The sequence below is a fragment of the Cololabis saira genome, chromosome 12 (genome assembly GCF_033807715.1).
Source record: "Cololabis saira isolate AMF1-May2022 chromosome 12, fColSai1.1, whole genome shotgun sequence".
Classification (NCBI taxonomy): domain Eukaryota; kingdom Metazoa; phylum Chordata; class Actinopteri; order Beloniformes; family Belonidae; genus Cololabis; species Cololabis saira.
Genome location: NC_084598.1, coordinates 2,377,045 through 2,395,603, shown reverse-complemented (window position 1 = coordinate 2,395,603; position 18,559 = coordinate 2,377,045). Strand labels below are relative to the sequence as shown.

General features: G+C 38.5%; 1 protein-coding gene across 1 annotated transcript; it reads left to right on the top strand.

The window, feature by feature from the left end:
* Positions 1-1,459: 1,459 nt before the first annotated feature.
* sarnp (SAP domain containing ribonucleoprotein) lies at positions 1,460-17,905 on the top strand. Its single transcript, XM_061735156.1, has 11 exons — positions 1,460-1,511; positions 4,335-4,434; positions 5,673-5,716; positions 9,883-9,953; positions 10,394-10,448; positions 12,420-12,493; positions 13,323-13,360; positions 14,033-14,058; positions 14,144-14,212; positions 15,912-15,998; positions 16,674-17,905. The coding sequence occupies exons 1-11, from the start codon at positions 1,479-1,481 to the stop codon at positions 16,713-16,715; spliced, it is 639 nt and encodes a 212-aa protein (XP_061591140.1). The 5' UTR covers positions 1,460-1,478; the 3' UTR covers positions 16,716-17,905.
* The last annotated feature ends 654 nt before the right edge of the window (positions 17,906-18,559 follow it).

Genomic DNA, 18,559 nt, shown 5'->3' with positions numbered 1-18,559 from the left:
ACTTCAGGGATGACTACTGCTGCTGCTGTTCTGCCTGTCTCTGGATCTTTTGAACCATCTGTGTATATATGTAAAAGACAGGGAGCACGGAAAGACAAGACCAGATATACACCGGGGGTAACGAGACACAGGTGCAGACAATCAGGGCAGATGGAAAACAGGCGGGGCAAGACAGAAAACACAAACTGAGGGAAATATCAAACCCTGACAATTCTAGTCAGTTATGTGTTTCATCCCAAATCATTTGGCCAAATGTCAGTAGGCGTTTCTTTAAGTATTTCTGACCCTAATAATAAAATAAAAAAAAAATATATATATATATATATATATATACAAAAATATATATATATGTGTATTAATAAAATAAATAAATATATATGTATATATATATACATATATATGTATATGTGTGTAAATAAATATATGATATATTAAAATATATATGATATATATTATATATTAAAAATGCATATATATATATATATATATATATATATATATATATATATATATATATATATATATATATATATATATATATATATATACCGTATTTTCTGGACTATAAGCCGCACCTGTATATAAGCCGCATCCGCTCTATTAAAAATAAAAGATATGCAAGATATTTATGTTGTTAGATTAGATATTTACTGCATGTACAGAAGGATTTTGAACTGTAAATGATGTACATGTTTGTACCTAAATAGATCCTTTCCTAACAGTGTCTTTTAACACGGCAGCAACTTTGCTGATTAAAACGGGACAGAACCAAGAGAAAATAACCGGTATTTATTTATCTATTTATCTGTTTGAAATCTGCTTCTACCTACTTCTATCTGCTGAAGAAGAAGTAGCATATTCTTCTTTGCATTTATTTTGTCTTAGTTTTGATTTTAATTCTGGTTAGAGCGCCCTGAGCGGTGGAAGAAAAATCCACAGAGCTGCATCTTTGTATAAGCCGCATGGTTGAAAACCTATGAAAAAAGTAGCGGCTTATAGCGGTCCAGAAAATACGGTATATATAATATATATATATATATATATATAATATATATATATATATATATATATATATATATATATATATATATATATATATATATATATATATATATATATATATATATATATAATCTGTCTTAGGTTTTTACCAACATGGTATTAACCATTCATATATATGCAGACAAGTCAGAAAGTAAAAAAAAATAAAGTATTTCTCAGCCTGTACACTACAACAGTACAATAAAGTCCTGTAATGATGGTTTTTAGTTTTGGTGTGCACCCCAAGAATTTAAGTGGCCCCATCTGGCCCCCCTAGGAAACATGTTTGGAGCCCCCTCTGCCGTCAGGTAGCCGTACACCGTAGTGCAGGTCCGTGTGCAGCCTGTCCGCTGTGCCAGCAGGGGGCGCTGTGGCGACAGCGCGCTGGTGCACAAGTCCGTCGCCTGATCACAGGAAGTACTACACCACAAAGAAAGATGGCCGAGGTGGTGGAGCTGCAGAAACTGAAGGTTGGTAGCATCGTAAATGTGTTCTTTATTTCCATGTGGTGGTTACACTAGTAGGGAAGGGGTTAGTGCCGACGTTTATTGCTGACCGACGAACTGTGCAATGAACGACTACATGGTTTAAAAGGCGAAGGCGTGTGTTGAGAGAGCAGCAGCAGCAGCGACACCAGGCTGCAGCATGACCGGTGTTCTGCCATGTTCTGCTGCTTTGCCAAAAAATGCTACCTAATGGTTCTCTACCTTTTTGTAGAGCTACAATTTTACTGTGTTTTACTCCCTAAACCACTTCCTTGTCTCTTGCCAGCCCGTTATTGTAAAGAAGAATGTTCTTAATGACCTGCCTGGTTAAATAAAGGCGAATGACTGAATGAATATCAGATAAAGCGATAGAATTGTTCTTTTTCCCTCTTTATCGTATAATGTTCACAAAGTGTAATGCAATTCATGTCATGGGTAAGTGTATTTTGAAGGATCAAATACTCAACATCCCATATTATCAATTTTACATCGTGCAAGAAATGATGCAAACTTTGAAAATCGACTGTGTGTGCGCATGCGCAGAACCACAAAGTAGCATTTCTTGGCAGGTAGCAGAAATTGTCAGAACACCGGTAGCTGCTCGGAGTCTGCACCTTCTTAACATCAAATACTGGACTGTCTCAGAAAATTAGAATATTTTGATTTTCTGTAATGCAATTACAAAAACAAAAATGTCATACATTCTGGATTCATTACAAATCAACTGAAAAAATGAAATGAAAACTGAAAAAAAAAAATCACTGGGTTTGTATGTGTATATTTATGTATGTGTATGCATATGTAGCGTATATATGTATATATATTAAATATAGTAATAATGCACATATATATACCTTTTGGGTTCTACCTTCATGGTATCAATCATTAATATGTGTGCAGACAAGGTAAAAAAAAAAAACCAAATCAACTGAAATATTGCTAGCCTTTTATTATTTTAATATTGCTGATCATGGCTTACAGCTTAAGAAAACTCAAATATCCTATCTCAAAAAATTAGAATATTCTGGGAATCTTAATCCTAAATTGTAAACCATGATCAGCTATATTAAAATAATAAAAGGCTTGCAATATTTCAGTTGATTTGTAATGAATCCAGAATGTATGACATTTTAGTTTTTTTAATTGCATTACAGAAAATAAAGAACTTTATCACAATATTCTAATTTTCTGAGACAGTCCTGTATATATCCGACTCGTTCAAAGCCCAAATACTATTTCATAAAAAAGAAAAGAAAATCCTGTGGCCCAGTTAGGTTTACTTAAGAAATCCTAACTGAGCCCCATAAAACTGTACTATTATATTTGACTGCAAATTATGTTCCATAGGCTAAGTGGAAATCACAGAGCGGATTAAAACATGCTAGAGATCAGATGTCTCTGAACTGAGCTAAACCTGCTGGAACAAACATATGATTAAATAAAGTGGATGACTGGTTGTAAAGTGAAGGCTGCTCCCCCCAAAGAAATAACATGGTAATCAGACCAGGGTGTTTTCCATACAATTTAGAGTTTAAATTGTTTTAATTTTTTTAATGAAGTTTTACTGACAAAACCACTATTAAATTGCTATCCAATTATTCATTTAAAAAAATCTCCATGAAACTGATCTAAAACACACACTGGGCAGAAAGAAGTGTTTACTTTGGGATTTAGTTGGGTTGGGACATGTATTTTTCTTTCTGAAATTTTGTAAAGAAATATGAAATTGAGTTAATGATGTGCACATTAAAAAATAGCGTGTTTTCAGAGCGCCACGTAGCTCACTTGGTTGATCGGGTGTAAACTATTCAGAGGTCTTTGTCCTAGTACATGCAGTCCAGGTTCCAATCCCAGCCCGGGACTTTCTTTGCTGCGTGTCCTGCATGACTTCCCTCTCTCCCTGCCCCAGATTTCCTGTCAAGCAACGTTCAATAAAGACCAGGAAACAACATCTTAACATAAATAAGTAACTGGCTGAATTAATACTTGTTGCCAGTACGGTGGCCGAGACCCGCCATTGCTGAAAATAAAATAAACGCTGCAAATAAAAGTAACGCTGAAAATAAAAGTAACCCTGCAAATAGAAACAAACGCCGCTGCAAATAAACGAAACGCTGAAAATATAAATAAACCCTGCTGCAAATAAAATAAAATAATAAAAGCCACAACAGAAGTGAATTACCAGGGACTATTTTAGCCGATGCACCGGTGTTGCACATTAAAAATGACACGTAGCGGCGTTGAACACTAACCTTTTCACTTATTTTCTTGTTCATGGTTCTTCTTATTCCTCGCTCTTCTTATTTCTTCCTTTTCACTTACGACCTCTTCTTCTTCTCCTCTCACGTAAAAACACCGGTGCATCGGCAAAAGTAGTCACCGGTAATTCACTTCCGTTGTGGCTTTTTTATTTGCGTCGTTTTTTTTTTTTGCAGCAGCGTTTATTTTATTTGCAGCGTTTCTTTTATTTGCAGCAATGGTGGGTCTCGGCCACCATATGCCAGAACTTCCAGGATGATCTGTGATGTGATTAGAAGCTTCTGGACAGCAGGTGAAAAGAAGAACCATGAGCTGAAATAGTTGTCTGTTGCTCTATCCAAATCAAGACTTTGTTCTTGTTAAAACCCCAAAATGTGCAGCCATTTAAAAGGTTCTTGGCATGATGTCAAAATGAGCAGAAAAGTCTTTGTGGCTCAAAGCGTGTTTGGAGAACACCCAGCATCTTGTTGTTCTAGCTTTATTCCCTACGTTACAGTGGGGGTTTTCTTTAAATGATGGTGATTAAATTATATTTTTCTTGTGTTGCAGCTTGCTGAGCTGAGGCAGGAGTGTGAGGCCCGAGGTCTGGAAACCAAAGGAAACAAAGGAGAGCTGATCGCCCGACTCCAGGCCTATCTGGACGAGCATGGTGAGGCGGATCAATGTTATCTTTTTCCCATTTATGGACCGGAAACATTTGACTCAAACAGAGTAATGCTCAGATTCTAGCTTTCTATTTATCTAACTTCCATCTTCCCTCGCCTGCCCAGTCCCTGTGGCAGGCAAGAAATAGATGAACAAGTTTCTAAAGATAAAAGAGAAGGTGAGAGTGAATGTGCCAAAAGGAAAAGTGCATACAGTCTCACACGGTGTAGAAATGCAAGCATCAAAACACAAATGCATAAGAAGTCACTTACACTCATTTAAAAGAAGAGTCTCCTGATATCCTTGATTTCTTGAGATCTACATTTTTGTTTGTGTTGAGAAGTCTATAGTTGTATTTGTCTTCAGTTCAGTGGATATTGGTGCCGTCTTAAAGCCCCCTTTCCTTTCACACAGCACTCTCAGGTTGGGACTTTTGAGACGTCCCACTCTGCGTTGTATGTGACCGTGCCCAGGGCAGAACGGCAGTGCATTGTCAGTGACTACGTTTACATGCAGTAAAAATTTGGGTTATTGCTAATATTCCGGTTACTGAAACATTGGGAATATTCCGTTTACATGGTGATTAATCATTCAGGATATCTGGATCAAACCAGCGACGCACGGAGAACGTGATGACGCAATTCCCGTCATTTCTGCTTCTTCTTCCTGTATCCAAATTCAAAACAAATGCTGCTTCGCACAACTTTTCACTCACCTTCTTGTAAATCTTCTATCCCGGTACTTTCTAGCGTCTACAAATGCAGAAATGTTCATATCCTTCATTACATTTATGAAGTGATTAGTCTCCTCCTGGTCTTGGTTTCTCCGTGTTTATAAGAACTTCCTGGACTCAAAAGACCAGGATTCCTTGTGAACAGAGCATGTGCAGAAAACAGATTCCTGTTCCGTTTGATGGGGATATTCCGTTTGGTGTTTACATGACCCAATATTCAGGTTTAAAAGGAGAAACCCAGGGGTCATATTCTGGTTATTCAAATGGGTTATTGGTGTTTACATGGCCGTGCAAATTCGGGTTATTATTGCCAATATTCAGGTTTTAAAAGGGTTATTGATGCATTGAAACGCAGTCAACGTGTCATTGTGGTCCCGGGGGGTTCACCGTGGAGAAATGGAGTGACGGAGAAGTCTGAAGGTTCACGACGGCGTTGTTTTGACACAGAACCATAATTCAGCCTTAACTCTTTGTGTTTGCTGTTTTTTCTTGCATGTTCCAAACCAAAGAGGAAGATGTGGACGTGGATGAGGTTCTGGCCGAGGACGCCGTGGTAATGTACTTTGATTTTCTGACTGAAAGACGTGAGGTGTATTTACAACCTCTGATCAACTGTTTATTCTGCTCTCCCATAAAACTCTGCTGCTCCTCTCTAAAAGTCCCTGGTTTTGTGTGAATATGCTCAACTTCACCACCAACCTTTGTTTCTGTACTCATCTAAACTGCTGTTCCAGTTTGAGTCCTCATTGCACACTAAAGCCGGGCATACACTGTGCGATTATCGGCTCGTTTTGAGTTCGACTTTTTTTGATCGGGCCCGATTTCGACCCAATCGTTGCTCGTGCCTCGTGCAGTGTACGTGGGGTAACGACGAGAGATTAACACCTCACGACAAGCTCCCGATCACGAATCGTGAGGTCGCAAGAAAATCAAGTGTTTGAAATCCTGGTCGCTCCTCGTGAAGGAATCGCACAGTTGAAGCAGTGCTGCGACCCGATTTGACTCATCCTTTCACAGAGAGCATGCACAATCTCTGATGTCACGTCAAAAACTATTAATTGTAGTTTAAGTGTTGCAAATTCAAATTACAAATCATGTGTTAATAGCAAAAAAAAGACCGCATTTCCACGTACGGTGCGGGTCGCCGCGTACCCTACACCGTAGGCTCTGCGTTGGTGTAACGCAGAACCATAAATCAGCATTTAGTGTGTGCGCTGTCTGCTGTTCGGAAAACCTCTTTTTTCTCTTCTCATTTTGCTGGGACGTCGGGTCCCTCCGCCGAGACACAACTTTTGCGGTATGCGTTCTTTGTTGTGTCTAAAAATGATGCGCAGTGCCCACCCAATCAGAAACGGTATAGATATTTTTGGGATGTTTTTAATATATACAGTGCCCAGCATAAATGAGTACACCCCCTTTGAAAAGTAACATTTTATACAATATGTCATTGAAAACAAACAATATTTCCAAAATGTGCACAGGTTACGTTTAATACAGCATCTGTTGAACTTTTGACTTAAAACAAAGGTTAATAATATAACTCAGATGACATATTTTCCTTTTTTAGTCAAATTAGTGTGGTGCAATAATGAGTACACCCCACAACAAAAACTACTAAATTTAGTACATTTAGTACTTTGTATGGCCTCCATTATTTTTAATGACAGCTTCAAGTCTCCTGGGCATGGAATGCACAAGTTGGCGACATTTGGCAACATCAATCTTTTTCCATTCTTCTACAATGACCTCTTTCAGAGATTGGATGTTGGATGGAGAGTGATGCTCAACCTGTCTCTTTAGAATTCCCCAAAGATGTTCAATTGGGTTCAGATCAGGTGACATACTTGGCCACGGAATCACTCTCACCATGTTCCTTTTCAGAAAGCCAGCAGTGGCTTTAGATGTGTGCTTAGGATCATTGTCGTGTTGGAAAAGGGCACGACGACCAAGGGCAAGAAGTGATGGAAGCATCTTAGTTTTCAGTATAGAGCAGTACATTTCTGAATTCATGATGCCATCAATGAAATGCAGCTCCCCAACACCAGCAGCACTCATGCAGCCCCACATAAGGACACTACCCCCTCCATGTTTCACTGTGGGCACCATGCACTTTTCTTTGTATTCCTCACCCTTGCGACGCCAGACAGTGTTGAAGCCATCGGTTCCAAAAAGATTGATTTTGGTCTCATCACTCCACAGTATAGAGTCCCAGTAGCGCTCACCTTTGTCGGCATGTGCCCTGGCAAACTCTAGACGGGCTTTCTTGTGACTGGGCTTTAGGAGAGGCTTCTTTCGAGGACGACACCCATGCATGCCATTCCTCTGCACTGTACGGCGTATTGTGTCACGAGAAACAGTCACTCCAGTTGCACTTGCTACTTCCCTAGGTAATTGCAGGGAACTTGCATGCCGGTTTTCTTCAACCCTTCTCATCACAAGACGCTCCTGTCATGGTGTTAACTTCCGTGGTCGACCTGGACGTCTCTGTGCAGTGGTTGCAGTTCCATCTTTCTTAAATTTTTGAATTACTTTTGCAACTGTATTCTTACTAATTTGTAAGGTTTTGCTGATATTCTTGTAGCCTTTACCTTTCTGGTGTAAAGAAATGATTATCTTTCACAGATCTGGTGTCATTTCTCTTCCATGTGGTGCCATTGCGGACAGCAGGAAATGGGAAGGGGTGGTTTGCTTTAGGTAACCCCCTTTTGTAGCCACCTGTCTAATGAACACCTGTGTAATGACTAATTAGACTCACCTGTGGTTGAATGCTTGTTCAATTACACATTGGGAGCCTAAAATGTAGCTTTGCTCAGAGACCTACAGTGGGATGTACTCATTATTGCACCACACTAATTTGACTAAAATTGAAAAATATGTCATCTGAGTTATATTATTAACCTTTGTTTTAAGTCAAAAGTTCAACAGATGCTGTATTAAACGTAACCTGTGCACATTTTGGAAATATTGTTTGTTTTCAATGACATATTGTATAAAATGTTACTTTTCAAAGGGGGTGTACTCATTTATGCTGGGCACTGTATATATATATATATATATATATAAAATTATAAAAAAAATAAAAGATCCCCATAACCTTTGATCGGGTGGGCAGGACACACGTTTGGGTGGACACAGCCCGCCCCAGAACCGGCCTCGAGTTCCAGTAACAGAGGTCCGACGGGAGGATTATGAGCAGACGGGTCGCATCCGAGCATCAGGTCGTACAGTGTGAGACCATAAATCGTGGGCTTTGAACTTTTGAACTCCGCGATCTAGTCGTGCAGTGTGAGATGGGGCAGTCCAAACGATTTAAAATATTGCACAGTGTATGACCAGCTTAAGTTCTTCTTTACGCGTGTAAAACTTTGGCTCTCAAATGAGCTCTTTTCCCTTGCAAATTACGGTACCGTAACAACAACAATCCTGTTGGAGTTCCCATCCAGTAGAATCACATATGGGTCTGACATCACGGCCTCCTAGTGGGTGCACTTGTTTTATTTCACGTTGTCTGGTTAGTTGGACTCATTATTGATCTATGTTTGAGTACTTGCCAATACGGATCACCCAAACAACTTTTCACTGCTTTCCTGCTCGGAGGCAGAACCACGGAGGCCTCAGAGTAAAAGAGTCGTCGGCTCGGTTGGATCGCGGCTGTAACGACTAAACATAACGTTCCTCAGTAAACCACAAACAAACACTCACACAGACCGGGTCGGATCAAAACACGGGTTTTATTCCCCACTTCTCCAGCTAAACGCAGTTGCTGGCCAGCTCTCTGCGGTGCCATTAACCCCAATCTGCAGATAAAACTAGTTTGTTGAGGAAAAAATATTAACTCTATTTGTAGCTGCAGAGGAAAAAAATAATCTCACGAGGAAAACAAGAATATTGCTCACACCTCGGAGCCTCTTCAACATAATATAGCAGTCAAAAAAAGAGAAGTAAGAGTAATACAAAACATGTACTGTATGTTGTACTATTATACTAATTTATTGAAACACATGGTGAGTCAAACATTTACCAAAGCAGCGGCCAAACACTCCTAAACAAGGTAGTAAGACGGTGGTTCTGCAGAACTGCAGCAGTAAATCCTTCTAAAGAGTGGAGCTCCGACGAGGAGCTCCACTCTTTAGTAAGGATTTCATATGGATCCAACCCGTTAATAATCATTATTTTCTCCATATACCGCTCCCTGGCTTCCTTGTTTAAGGTATCCCGGTAAATTCCAGTTCCTTTCCAGCAGTTTAACATCTTTTTTTTGCGTTCCGCTGTTTGTTTACACTCACGGGGCTGCCAACACGGCTGCGTCCCAGAATGCACCTTGGTGACCAAGCCCTATTGACCAAAAATGCTGCAGATGCCCAAGCTGCAAAGACCTTTGCTTTTCTAGAGGTTTCTAGAGCCCCACTCGCTGATGAGCCGTTAATGAAACCCGTGTGACTAGTAGCAGCTGCTCTCACCCTCTCAATTCTCATGGGGGTATTTACTTTTCACACATTGGCTCTTCATTTTGATTTAGTTTTGTTTAATAAATAATAATGTGTAATATGTAATGGGCTGTTGTTCATTAACCTAATTTTACATAATCGTAAGGATTTTCCTTTGACATTTTGTTTTAATTGTGTGCTAACATGTAAAACCTCAATCTGAAAATGATGTACTTTCCTTTTCACACAACTGTCTGTAGCTGTGGAATGAACATTTCCATTTTGATTTTAGGACTTCACTAAAGTGGAGAGCTCCAACAACGTAAAAGAAGCCAACAATACTGAAATGACGGAGGACCAGCCGTAAGTTTATCTTCATTTAGTCATTTAACAGCAGCAGCTCTTCACCTTTACCTGTTACAAACTGACCTGTCGTCAGTTTGTTCAGGCCCAACACGGCGGCTGAAGAAAAGGGTTGATGTTTGTAAAAGATTTGTGACCTGTTTTGGAGACATTCCCTTCCTGTATCTCAGTTATGGCCAACAGTAGTTTAGTGATGTTTTAGCACGTTTAAATGTAGGAAAATGTTAGTTTGATATTTAAAGAATATTCACTTCTACACATGACACTACAGTTTCTGTGAGGTTTGTACGCAACTGTGAGAAACCAACAATCATATCTCCAACATGATTGCATCTTGAATTTTATAATGGAGTCTTCATGCTCATCAAATCTGGTGAAATGTCTAACGAGTTCCATCAAATTCTCTTTTTAGTTTGTTTCATTGATGTTTGTTCTTTCAGATCTGCTGAGGAGAAGAAGATTGTGAAAATAAGTCCTCCATCAACTGGGAGTGAAGTATGTACGGCATGATGTTTCCACCCGTGTTAAACCTTTCAACAAATATATAAACTAGTGGCCCTTTTGCACTAGTCTCGCTTCACCTCGGTTCTACCCGTTTTGCCCTTTTGCACTAGGGCTGAGACGGGCAGAGCCGCTCCAAGCCCATACATTTTTCTGTAACCATTCTAGCGAGGTTCTAATCAGGGCTGAGCCGGGACTATTTCTGACATCACCACCCTCCGCGCCACTGATTGGTCGGGGGCGGGGCCGTCAGACGTTTGAATCTGGAAGCGGGAGTCAGCGGGAGTCAGCGCGAGGCGACTCGCTGCGATTTTATTATACAGCACAAACGTCTGTTTGGTGATCCAACTCTGAGGTGCAGATGTTCATAAACCTGGTGGCTGAGGAGAAAATTAAAAAAGGGATGTAGACGGGCTGTTTTTTTCTCCGCCGCTCGCGGCTCCAGCTGATTTCTCATCTGCGCCGACACAAACAAAGGTGTTGCGCAATCGAGTACGTCACAGCAGCTTCACCCCAACCCCCCACCCCCCCACTTCTCATCTGGCTGTGCAAAAACACACGGGTGGAGCCGCGTGGAGCCGCGCCGGGCTGAGGCGAGACTAGTGGAAAAGTGGCATAGCACAGTCACTGCTGGAGATCCCTGACCGGATCTGATATTTAAATACTTAAATATGACGTCATGTGTGCGTCCAGTTAGAACCGGATTAGCGGCGGTCTCCACCAATAATATCCATTTAATGACCCTGATGGAGAATGTGAAGTTGATGCCCAGTTATAGGCAGATGGCTTTGTTTATGTGCCGTATTTTATGGATCACGCAAACATCAAAACTATTATTTAACTAACCTTTGGCATCATGTTTTTATGGACGTGTTATAAACTAGCTCTGAACGTCACACATCAGTCATCTGGATTGGACTTAATGTGATCAGCATTAAAACCAAATATGTGTCGTCTTTCTTTCTTAACCCTTGTGCTGTCAAGGGTCAAGGGAGGAAGGAAGGGAGGAAAGAAGGAAGGGAGGAAAGGATGAAGGAAGGAAGGAAGGAAAGGAGAAAACGAGCAAAGAATGTACGAGGGGAGAAAAGAAAGGAGTAAAGAAAGAAGGAAGGGAGGAAGAGAGAAGGAAGGAGAGAGCAGGAGGGAAGAAGGAAGGAGAGAGCAGGAGGGAAGAAGGAAGGAGAGAGCAGGAGGGAAGAAGGAGGGAGAGAGCAGGAGGGAGGAAGGAAGGAAGGAGAGAGCAGGAGGGTAGAAGGAGGGAGAGAGCAGGAGGGTAGAAGGAAGGAGAGAGCAGGAGGGAAGAAGGAAGGAGAGAGCAGGAGGGAAGAAGGAGGGAGAGAGCAGGCGGGAGGAAGGAAGGAAGGAGAGAGCAGGAGGGTAGAAGGAGGGAGAGAGCAGGAGGGTAGAAGGAAGGAGAGAGCAGGAGGGAAGAAGGAAGGAGAGAGCAGGAGGGAAGAAGGAAGGAGAGAGCAGGAGGGAAGAAGGAAGGAGAGAGCAGGAGGGAAGAAGGAAGGAGAGAGCAGGAGGGAAGAAGGAAGGAGAGAGGAGGGTAGGAGGAAGGAACAGGAGAATGGGGTGATTTTGACCCAGAGACAGTAAAGGGTTAACAGCTCGGGGCTCCAGCTCCACCCACAAACACTTCAATATATTTCGGTTAATTTCAGCTAAAATCCGCTCACTGTTTGAAGTGATCCCACCAAAACACTGGCTGGTCAGACTCTGCTGACGGCCCTGAGGAAGAACCAGAATATAATCTAATGTTCTAGTTGTTGGCTGGCGAGGAAACACCTCAGTATTGTTACTTTACTTCTCATCTTTGCACCAATGAAACGCGTGTTTTACCTCCATCATGTCCTAGACACGCTCTGTTACTCGCCTCTACTTCATATGCATCCTGCCATTGCTGTTCAAACCTATATAATGTTAAAGGGTTTTTAGTTTTCTTCTTTACCTTTCCTCCACCAGAGACTACAGAAGAGAGCCGAGCGTTTCAACATGCCAGCATCGGCTGAGAGCAAAAAGGCCATACGTGCAGCAAGGTGAGGCTCAACTAACTGTGGCATTTCTTTTTCTGCTTTTTCTTTGAAATCATTTGTATTTGGTTTTATAAGCCATGACCATAATTCCTTTCAGTATCATCACATTCACGATATAAGTTGTTTTTATCTGGGAAAATGTGTTGATTTCACGAGGTAGACGGTCGGATAGGACAAGAGTGCAGGTTACCTGAACATACAGGACTGTCTCAGAAAATGAGAATATTGTGATAAAGTTCTTTATTTTCTGTAATGCAATTTAAAAGAAACAAAAAAGTCATACATTCTGGATTCAATACAAATCAACTGAAATATTGCAAGCCTTTTATTATTTTAATATTGCTGATTATGGTTTACAGCTTAAGATTCCCAGAATATTCTAATTTTTTGAGATAGGATATTTGAGTTTTGTTAAGCTGTAAGCCATGATCAGCAATATTAAAATAATAAAAGGCTTGCAATATTTCAGTTGATTTGTAATGAATCCAGAATGGATGACTTTTTTGCCTTACAGAAAATAAAGGACTTTTTAGTAGGGACTTTTTTTTCTGAGACAGTCCTGTATATCATACACTCATTACTCAAAATTATTTGTTTTAATTAATAAGATGATTATGTATTTTTATGAACTTCCAGTAACAGTTTATTGCTGTTTTATCCATCAGAGTATCTTGTTCTTGGGATCTTTTGTGTTCACTCATAGGTTTTCTTAATTCCCAGATATGATGGAAATGAAATGACTCTAGTTTCAGTGACGTCCATCCTTAAAGTTTGTTTGAAACATTAATTAAATGTTGAAATTTATTGAGATTTTTTTTTTCCCCCCTTTTAGATTTGGATTACCGGCTACTGCTGCCAGTCCCTCCCCAGGTAACGCTGCCTCTGTACTCCTGTGTTTCTGCAGGAACTGTCTCTAACATCAACGGTCCGGGCTGAAAGGTTTCCTGTCAGAGATACTTTAGTGTGGTTTGTCCATCTTGTGTGATTTGGATATTTGAATCTTTTTTTATGACAGAAAAACTGATTTAAAAGGACAAAACAATAAGCATGTTTTGTTGTTTGTTCCTATTTTCAGGAGAACAGTTCATGTCAAAAGGCATCCAGTCTGATTTAGGGGCAGAAAAAAAGTGATTTTGATGCAGTTGTGGTTCCAAAAACCCCTTGCATGCAGTTGCTAAACATATATACAAATGTATGTGATTTTTATATATATACAAAATTACCACAACTCGAAGTTTTAAAACGGACCTTGAAATTTCCTCCCTGAAGTTTTTGGGCAGGATCTGCATCAGAACACTTCAAATCCTAATGTAAAAGTCTGTTATTAATCACCAGACTGTCATTTATGTGTCTGAAAGTTCTCTTGCAGTTTATTATTCTTGTCTTCATATGAAGTGTGTCGTGTCTCTTATTTTATACGTCTAATGATAGGCAAGGATGGCTGCCAACGTTTTGTACGTCGGTATTTTACTAAGTTGTGATACATGACATTATTTGGCAACCTACATTGTTTAACATGTTTCTCTGTTTTCTTGCAAACAGGTGTTGTTGCGAACAGTAAACCTGCTGTAAGTAATTGTTCATCATTAAGCTGATCATTAATGTAACTCCATGACGAGAGTGTGTGTTTACTTGTTTCTGTGTCTCGTGCAGGCGAACCTGGATCAGCTGAAGAAGAGAGCAGAACGATTTGGCATGAACGTTTCATCAATTTCACAAAAGGTGACGGAGCTTTTAAAATGAAGTACACAAGGAAGTACACAATGAAGTACACAAGGAAGTACACAATGAAGTACACAAGGAAGTACACGCCTCTGCAACTGCTCACTAATGTGTCCGTCCTTTGGGACGCTAAGTTTGGTGTTTATGTCAACTGAAGAAACACGTTACCATAAATCCTAATCCAAATCCTAACTCTTCATCTAAAATCGTCAAGGGGCCGGACTTAAAAGCACTTTATAAATAAATAAATAAATATAAAAAAAAATATATATGTGTATATGTATATGTATGTATATATATATATATATATATATATATGTGTGTGTATGTATGTGGGTCAATAACGTGACGCCTATATTTTCTGAAAAACAGTTTTTTTTTTCAATTCAAAAAAGGTTTAAATGGATAAAAAAAATACCATATTTATGACCTTCCTGTCCCACATATGGACTCACTTGAATTTTACAAAGAATACTAGCTATTTGGGATTTTGTTGTTGTTTTAAGCGTCAAAATGTCATGTGGTGCGACCGTCCCACCAGGACTCTGGTTTTGAAAACTTTTTCGAAATCACTCTAAATGTATTTAAATCAATCTTCTGCCCAATCTGGCATGATTTCTGATCTGTCTTATAGTGTGTAAGATTGCAACACATTTGTATTTATATTTCCATCATAATATACAAACAAAGTTTGACTGATGTCCATTTTATGAAATATCATTTAAAAAAACAACCATTTTTGTATAATACTGAAAACTTGTAAAAAAAAAAAAAAGGTGTCAAGATGTTAAGGAAATTAATTTATTTTAATATGAATCATGGTTGCACCACATGACTTTTTTTTAAGGCTAGTGCCAATTCATCTTCACAAAAAACTCTGAAATCACTTAATTAAAATTTTTTATATGAATTTATGTGTACACAACATTCTTAATGTTTGAACTACAGCAATAGATATTCCTTTTTTTATTATTTTAATATTGACCTGTTGAAAATCCTTATTCGTCATTGACCCATATACACACATACATGTACATAAGCATTAGACCAGGTACTCTGGATATCTGTGCTATTAAAGTCCCATGTGCTTGCTATGCAGTCACTTCTGAAATGAACTGCAGCTCTTTGAACATTTAAATTGTTTTTCATTTTAGTTTTTAAGGGAAAACATTTACTGGTTATCAACAAACAAATGTGTTTATATGTGAATCAGGACAGAACATAATAAATGATGTTAAATGGAGTCCATTGAAAAATAATATTAAGTACATGAACAAAACAAACAAACCTTCCAGTGTTTTCAATTCAATGTTATTTATATAGAGTATATTACAACAGAAATTGTCTCTAGGAAACTGTTCCAGGATCTTTGGAATAGTCTTTTCTAGTCTCCGTCCTCTTTTCGGGGACTGAGTCCTCAGTGACTGCGTTTACCGTTGACCAGTTCTGGCTTCACTTTCCACTTCTTCTTGTAAACCTTGGTGTTTTCACCAATCTTCCTAAAATACAGTTAGTAGAAATAAGAGGTTTGCCTTAAATTTGTTGGCTAGAAACTAAATAAAATGTTGTTAGTAAGAAAGATCTGTCCACCAGATGGTGCAACATAGTCTTAGGCAAACGCCAGCAGCTCTGCAGGTCGTCAGCTGTTACAGATCAATATCATTCAGGATTACAAGTTAGTATTTCCCTCCTTTTTCAGGTTGAAGAGGATGAAAAGCTGAAAAAGAGGAAGGAGAGATTTGGGATCCAAATGGGAGCAACCTCAGCGGATGCAGAAGACGTCATGGTAGGATTTTATTTTAGTTTGACTGGTGGTCAGTGTAGCACCCTATAATGTAATAACTTCCTGAAAATGTCATAACATTTGCACTTAACTCAATCGAAAATGTAATAGAACCCAATAATGTAATAACTTCCCCAATAATGTAATAGAATATCCTGACGGATATTGTAAAAACATTTTTACCAATAATGTAATACTTTACTACATTATTGGGAATTTATTACATGGAACTCAATGTCTGCAATTTAACCCAATAGTCATTCTGGTGTTTCAAATCCAGCGTATATAACATTCTTAGATACTTAAAACACAAAATGTAGAACTCTGGACTGAAAATGAACATATATATTTATATTTATTACATTATCAGTTTTGAGGAAGAAAAAAAAAGACCCACCTGAAAATGTAATAAATTCCCAATAATGTAATAAGGTATTACATTATCGGAAAAAATGTTATTACAATATCAGTCAGGATATTTTATTACATTATTGGTGAAATTATTACATCGATTTTATTACATTTTCGATTGAGTTAAGTGCAAATTTTATAATATTTTCAGGCGTTATTACATTTTCAGGAAATGATTCCATCATAGGAGCTACAGTCAGCCATAGAAATGATCACTGGGAATCCATGATGCTGACTGGTTTTCAATATCCGTTTTTTTCTCAACAGGCAAAGAAAATGAAGCGCAGCGAAAGATTTGGAAAAGTGTAATTGATGTTTGTTTTTTGTAAAGTGTTTTCATGGCTGTACGACAGAGATTTGAAAGGACAACGCAAGCTATGAAGTAAAGCTTTTAAATCAAAAGTACTCTTAATTGCAAAGGTAATGTGAGTTTTATTCATGCTAATTTCTCAAAAATTCCCATAAAAATCTGTTATTGAGCACAAATCACTTGATAATTCAGCCTATAGTTTCTATGTTGCTAAAGAGCCATTTCTTTTTCCCCATTTCTTAATTTTAGGGACAGCATTAGGTTTTGATTAAAGATTTTGAGGAAGGCTTTTCAGTTTGAATATTTGCTTCAATTAAAATGTTTTCATCCATTTATCAAGTATTTTTTACTTCTGTTGTACAAATCTTCCAGCTGTCCTAGAGGGGAGTATTTTTTTAAATATTAAAGCAGCACAAGAGGTTTCCCCAGGTTAAAATATAAGTTAATTTCAACTGAAACAATGTGAGTCGTATAAGAAACCTCTCACAAACAAACAAGAACAGAGAATCTGCTGATACATGTTGCAAAAGTGCTTTTGTGCTGCTTTAATAATTGAATATTGAAATAAATGGCACATAAAACCACCTGTACATTTGATTTCAAGTTAACGTTGATCTATCAGGTTATAAGCAGGTTGACACCAAGAACTTACAGAAAGCCTTAATTGAGCCGATATGCAGATCTCCGCCCGTTTTTTTTTTTTTGTTCAGTTGAAGGTTGGTTTCAGTCTAAATTGGTTTAAAAACAAAAAAAAAAAACAATGTTTACTATATATGTTACCTAGATTTCCATAGTTGTGACAAGGTGTTTTATGCTTGTGCAGATATATAGAGGAAAAAACACTGCAAAGTAAATAGTAGACCTAAAATGTTAATGTTTGTTTGGTGGATAAAGGATTATACAATCTCTGTTATGTCAGTCTAACGACTGGAAATATTAGACGACTCAAATTCATAGACTTTGTATTCCTATTTCTAACCGCCAAGACATTTAAACATCTCAAAGCCACTCTAAGTGAATTAGCTCTAACTGTTTCATATTCCTCATTTGTATCTAATTGTGCTTTTGATTTATCAGACTGCCCATTTATTTCTTGTTTTCTTTTCAGGAGTTCCATTATTACACTGCTTCCGTAATCTGTCCATTTTATAACATTTTGAGACTTTAAATAAAATTTTCAATTTTTTGACATTTGCCTTTTTAATTTCTTATTTCTGGATGTTTAACAACAAAAACATCCTAGCTTAAATTTTGGATTGAGAATGTTTTTTGGTTTGTTTCCATAAAGTTTCTCTGGACCTGCATTACTCTCACATTTTATGAATTTCTCCGTTTTCTAGCTCGTGTCGGTAGCACAGATTCACCGTCTTATTGAGATTTCATTTCAAAGTAGGTGAGGGTCGTCTTTTTAGACAAAATATTAATGTCAGACGGCAACAGCAACCTGTTCACTGTTTTTATACCTGCAACATTTCTGTTACAGATCTATGTATTTATGTACGACATAACTGGGTGTTAGGGTCACATATTTTGGGATTTGCACAATCCACATTTTTGTGAGATTTGAAACAAGATTTGAGAGATGGTTCATGCAGTACTGGAGTTGAGGGGGGATGAGGGGGGACGGCATCCCCCCTGAAATAAAAAACGGTCCAAATCATCCCCACTGAAATAAAAATGGTCCAAATCATCCCCCCCTGTAAAACTGCCATCCCCCCTTTCCATCCCTTATGTCATTTCATCAATGAATGTGGTTTTACTGCTATTTCAACATTTAGAGTCATCACCAGAAAAATAACTTATTTGACAATTTTCACCTGTTTTAAGTACATTTTCACTTGAA

Excerpts from the sequence above, each read along its gene's own strand:
- sarnp (XM_061735156.1), top strand. The coding sequence starts at position 1,479 with ATGGCCGAGGTGGTGGAGCTGCAGAAACTGAAG. Across the intron at positions 13,361-14,032 it reads TGCTGCCAGTCCCTCCCCAG|GTGTTGTTGCGAACAGTAAA; the intron begins GTAACGCTGCCT and ends TCTTGCAAACAG. Across the intron at positions 15,999-16,673 it reads CGGATGCAGAAGACGTCATG|GCAAAGAAAATGAAGCGCAG; the intron begins GTAGGATTTTAT and ends TTTTCTCAACAG.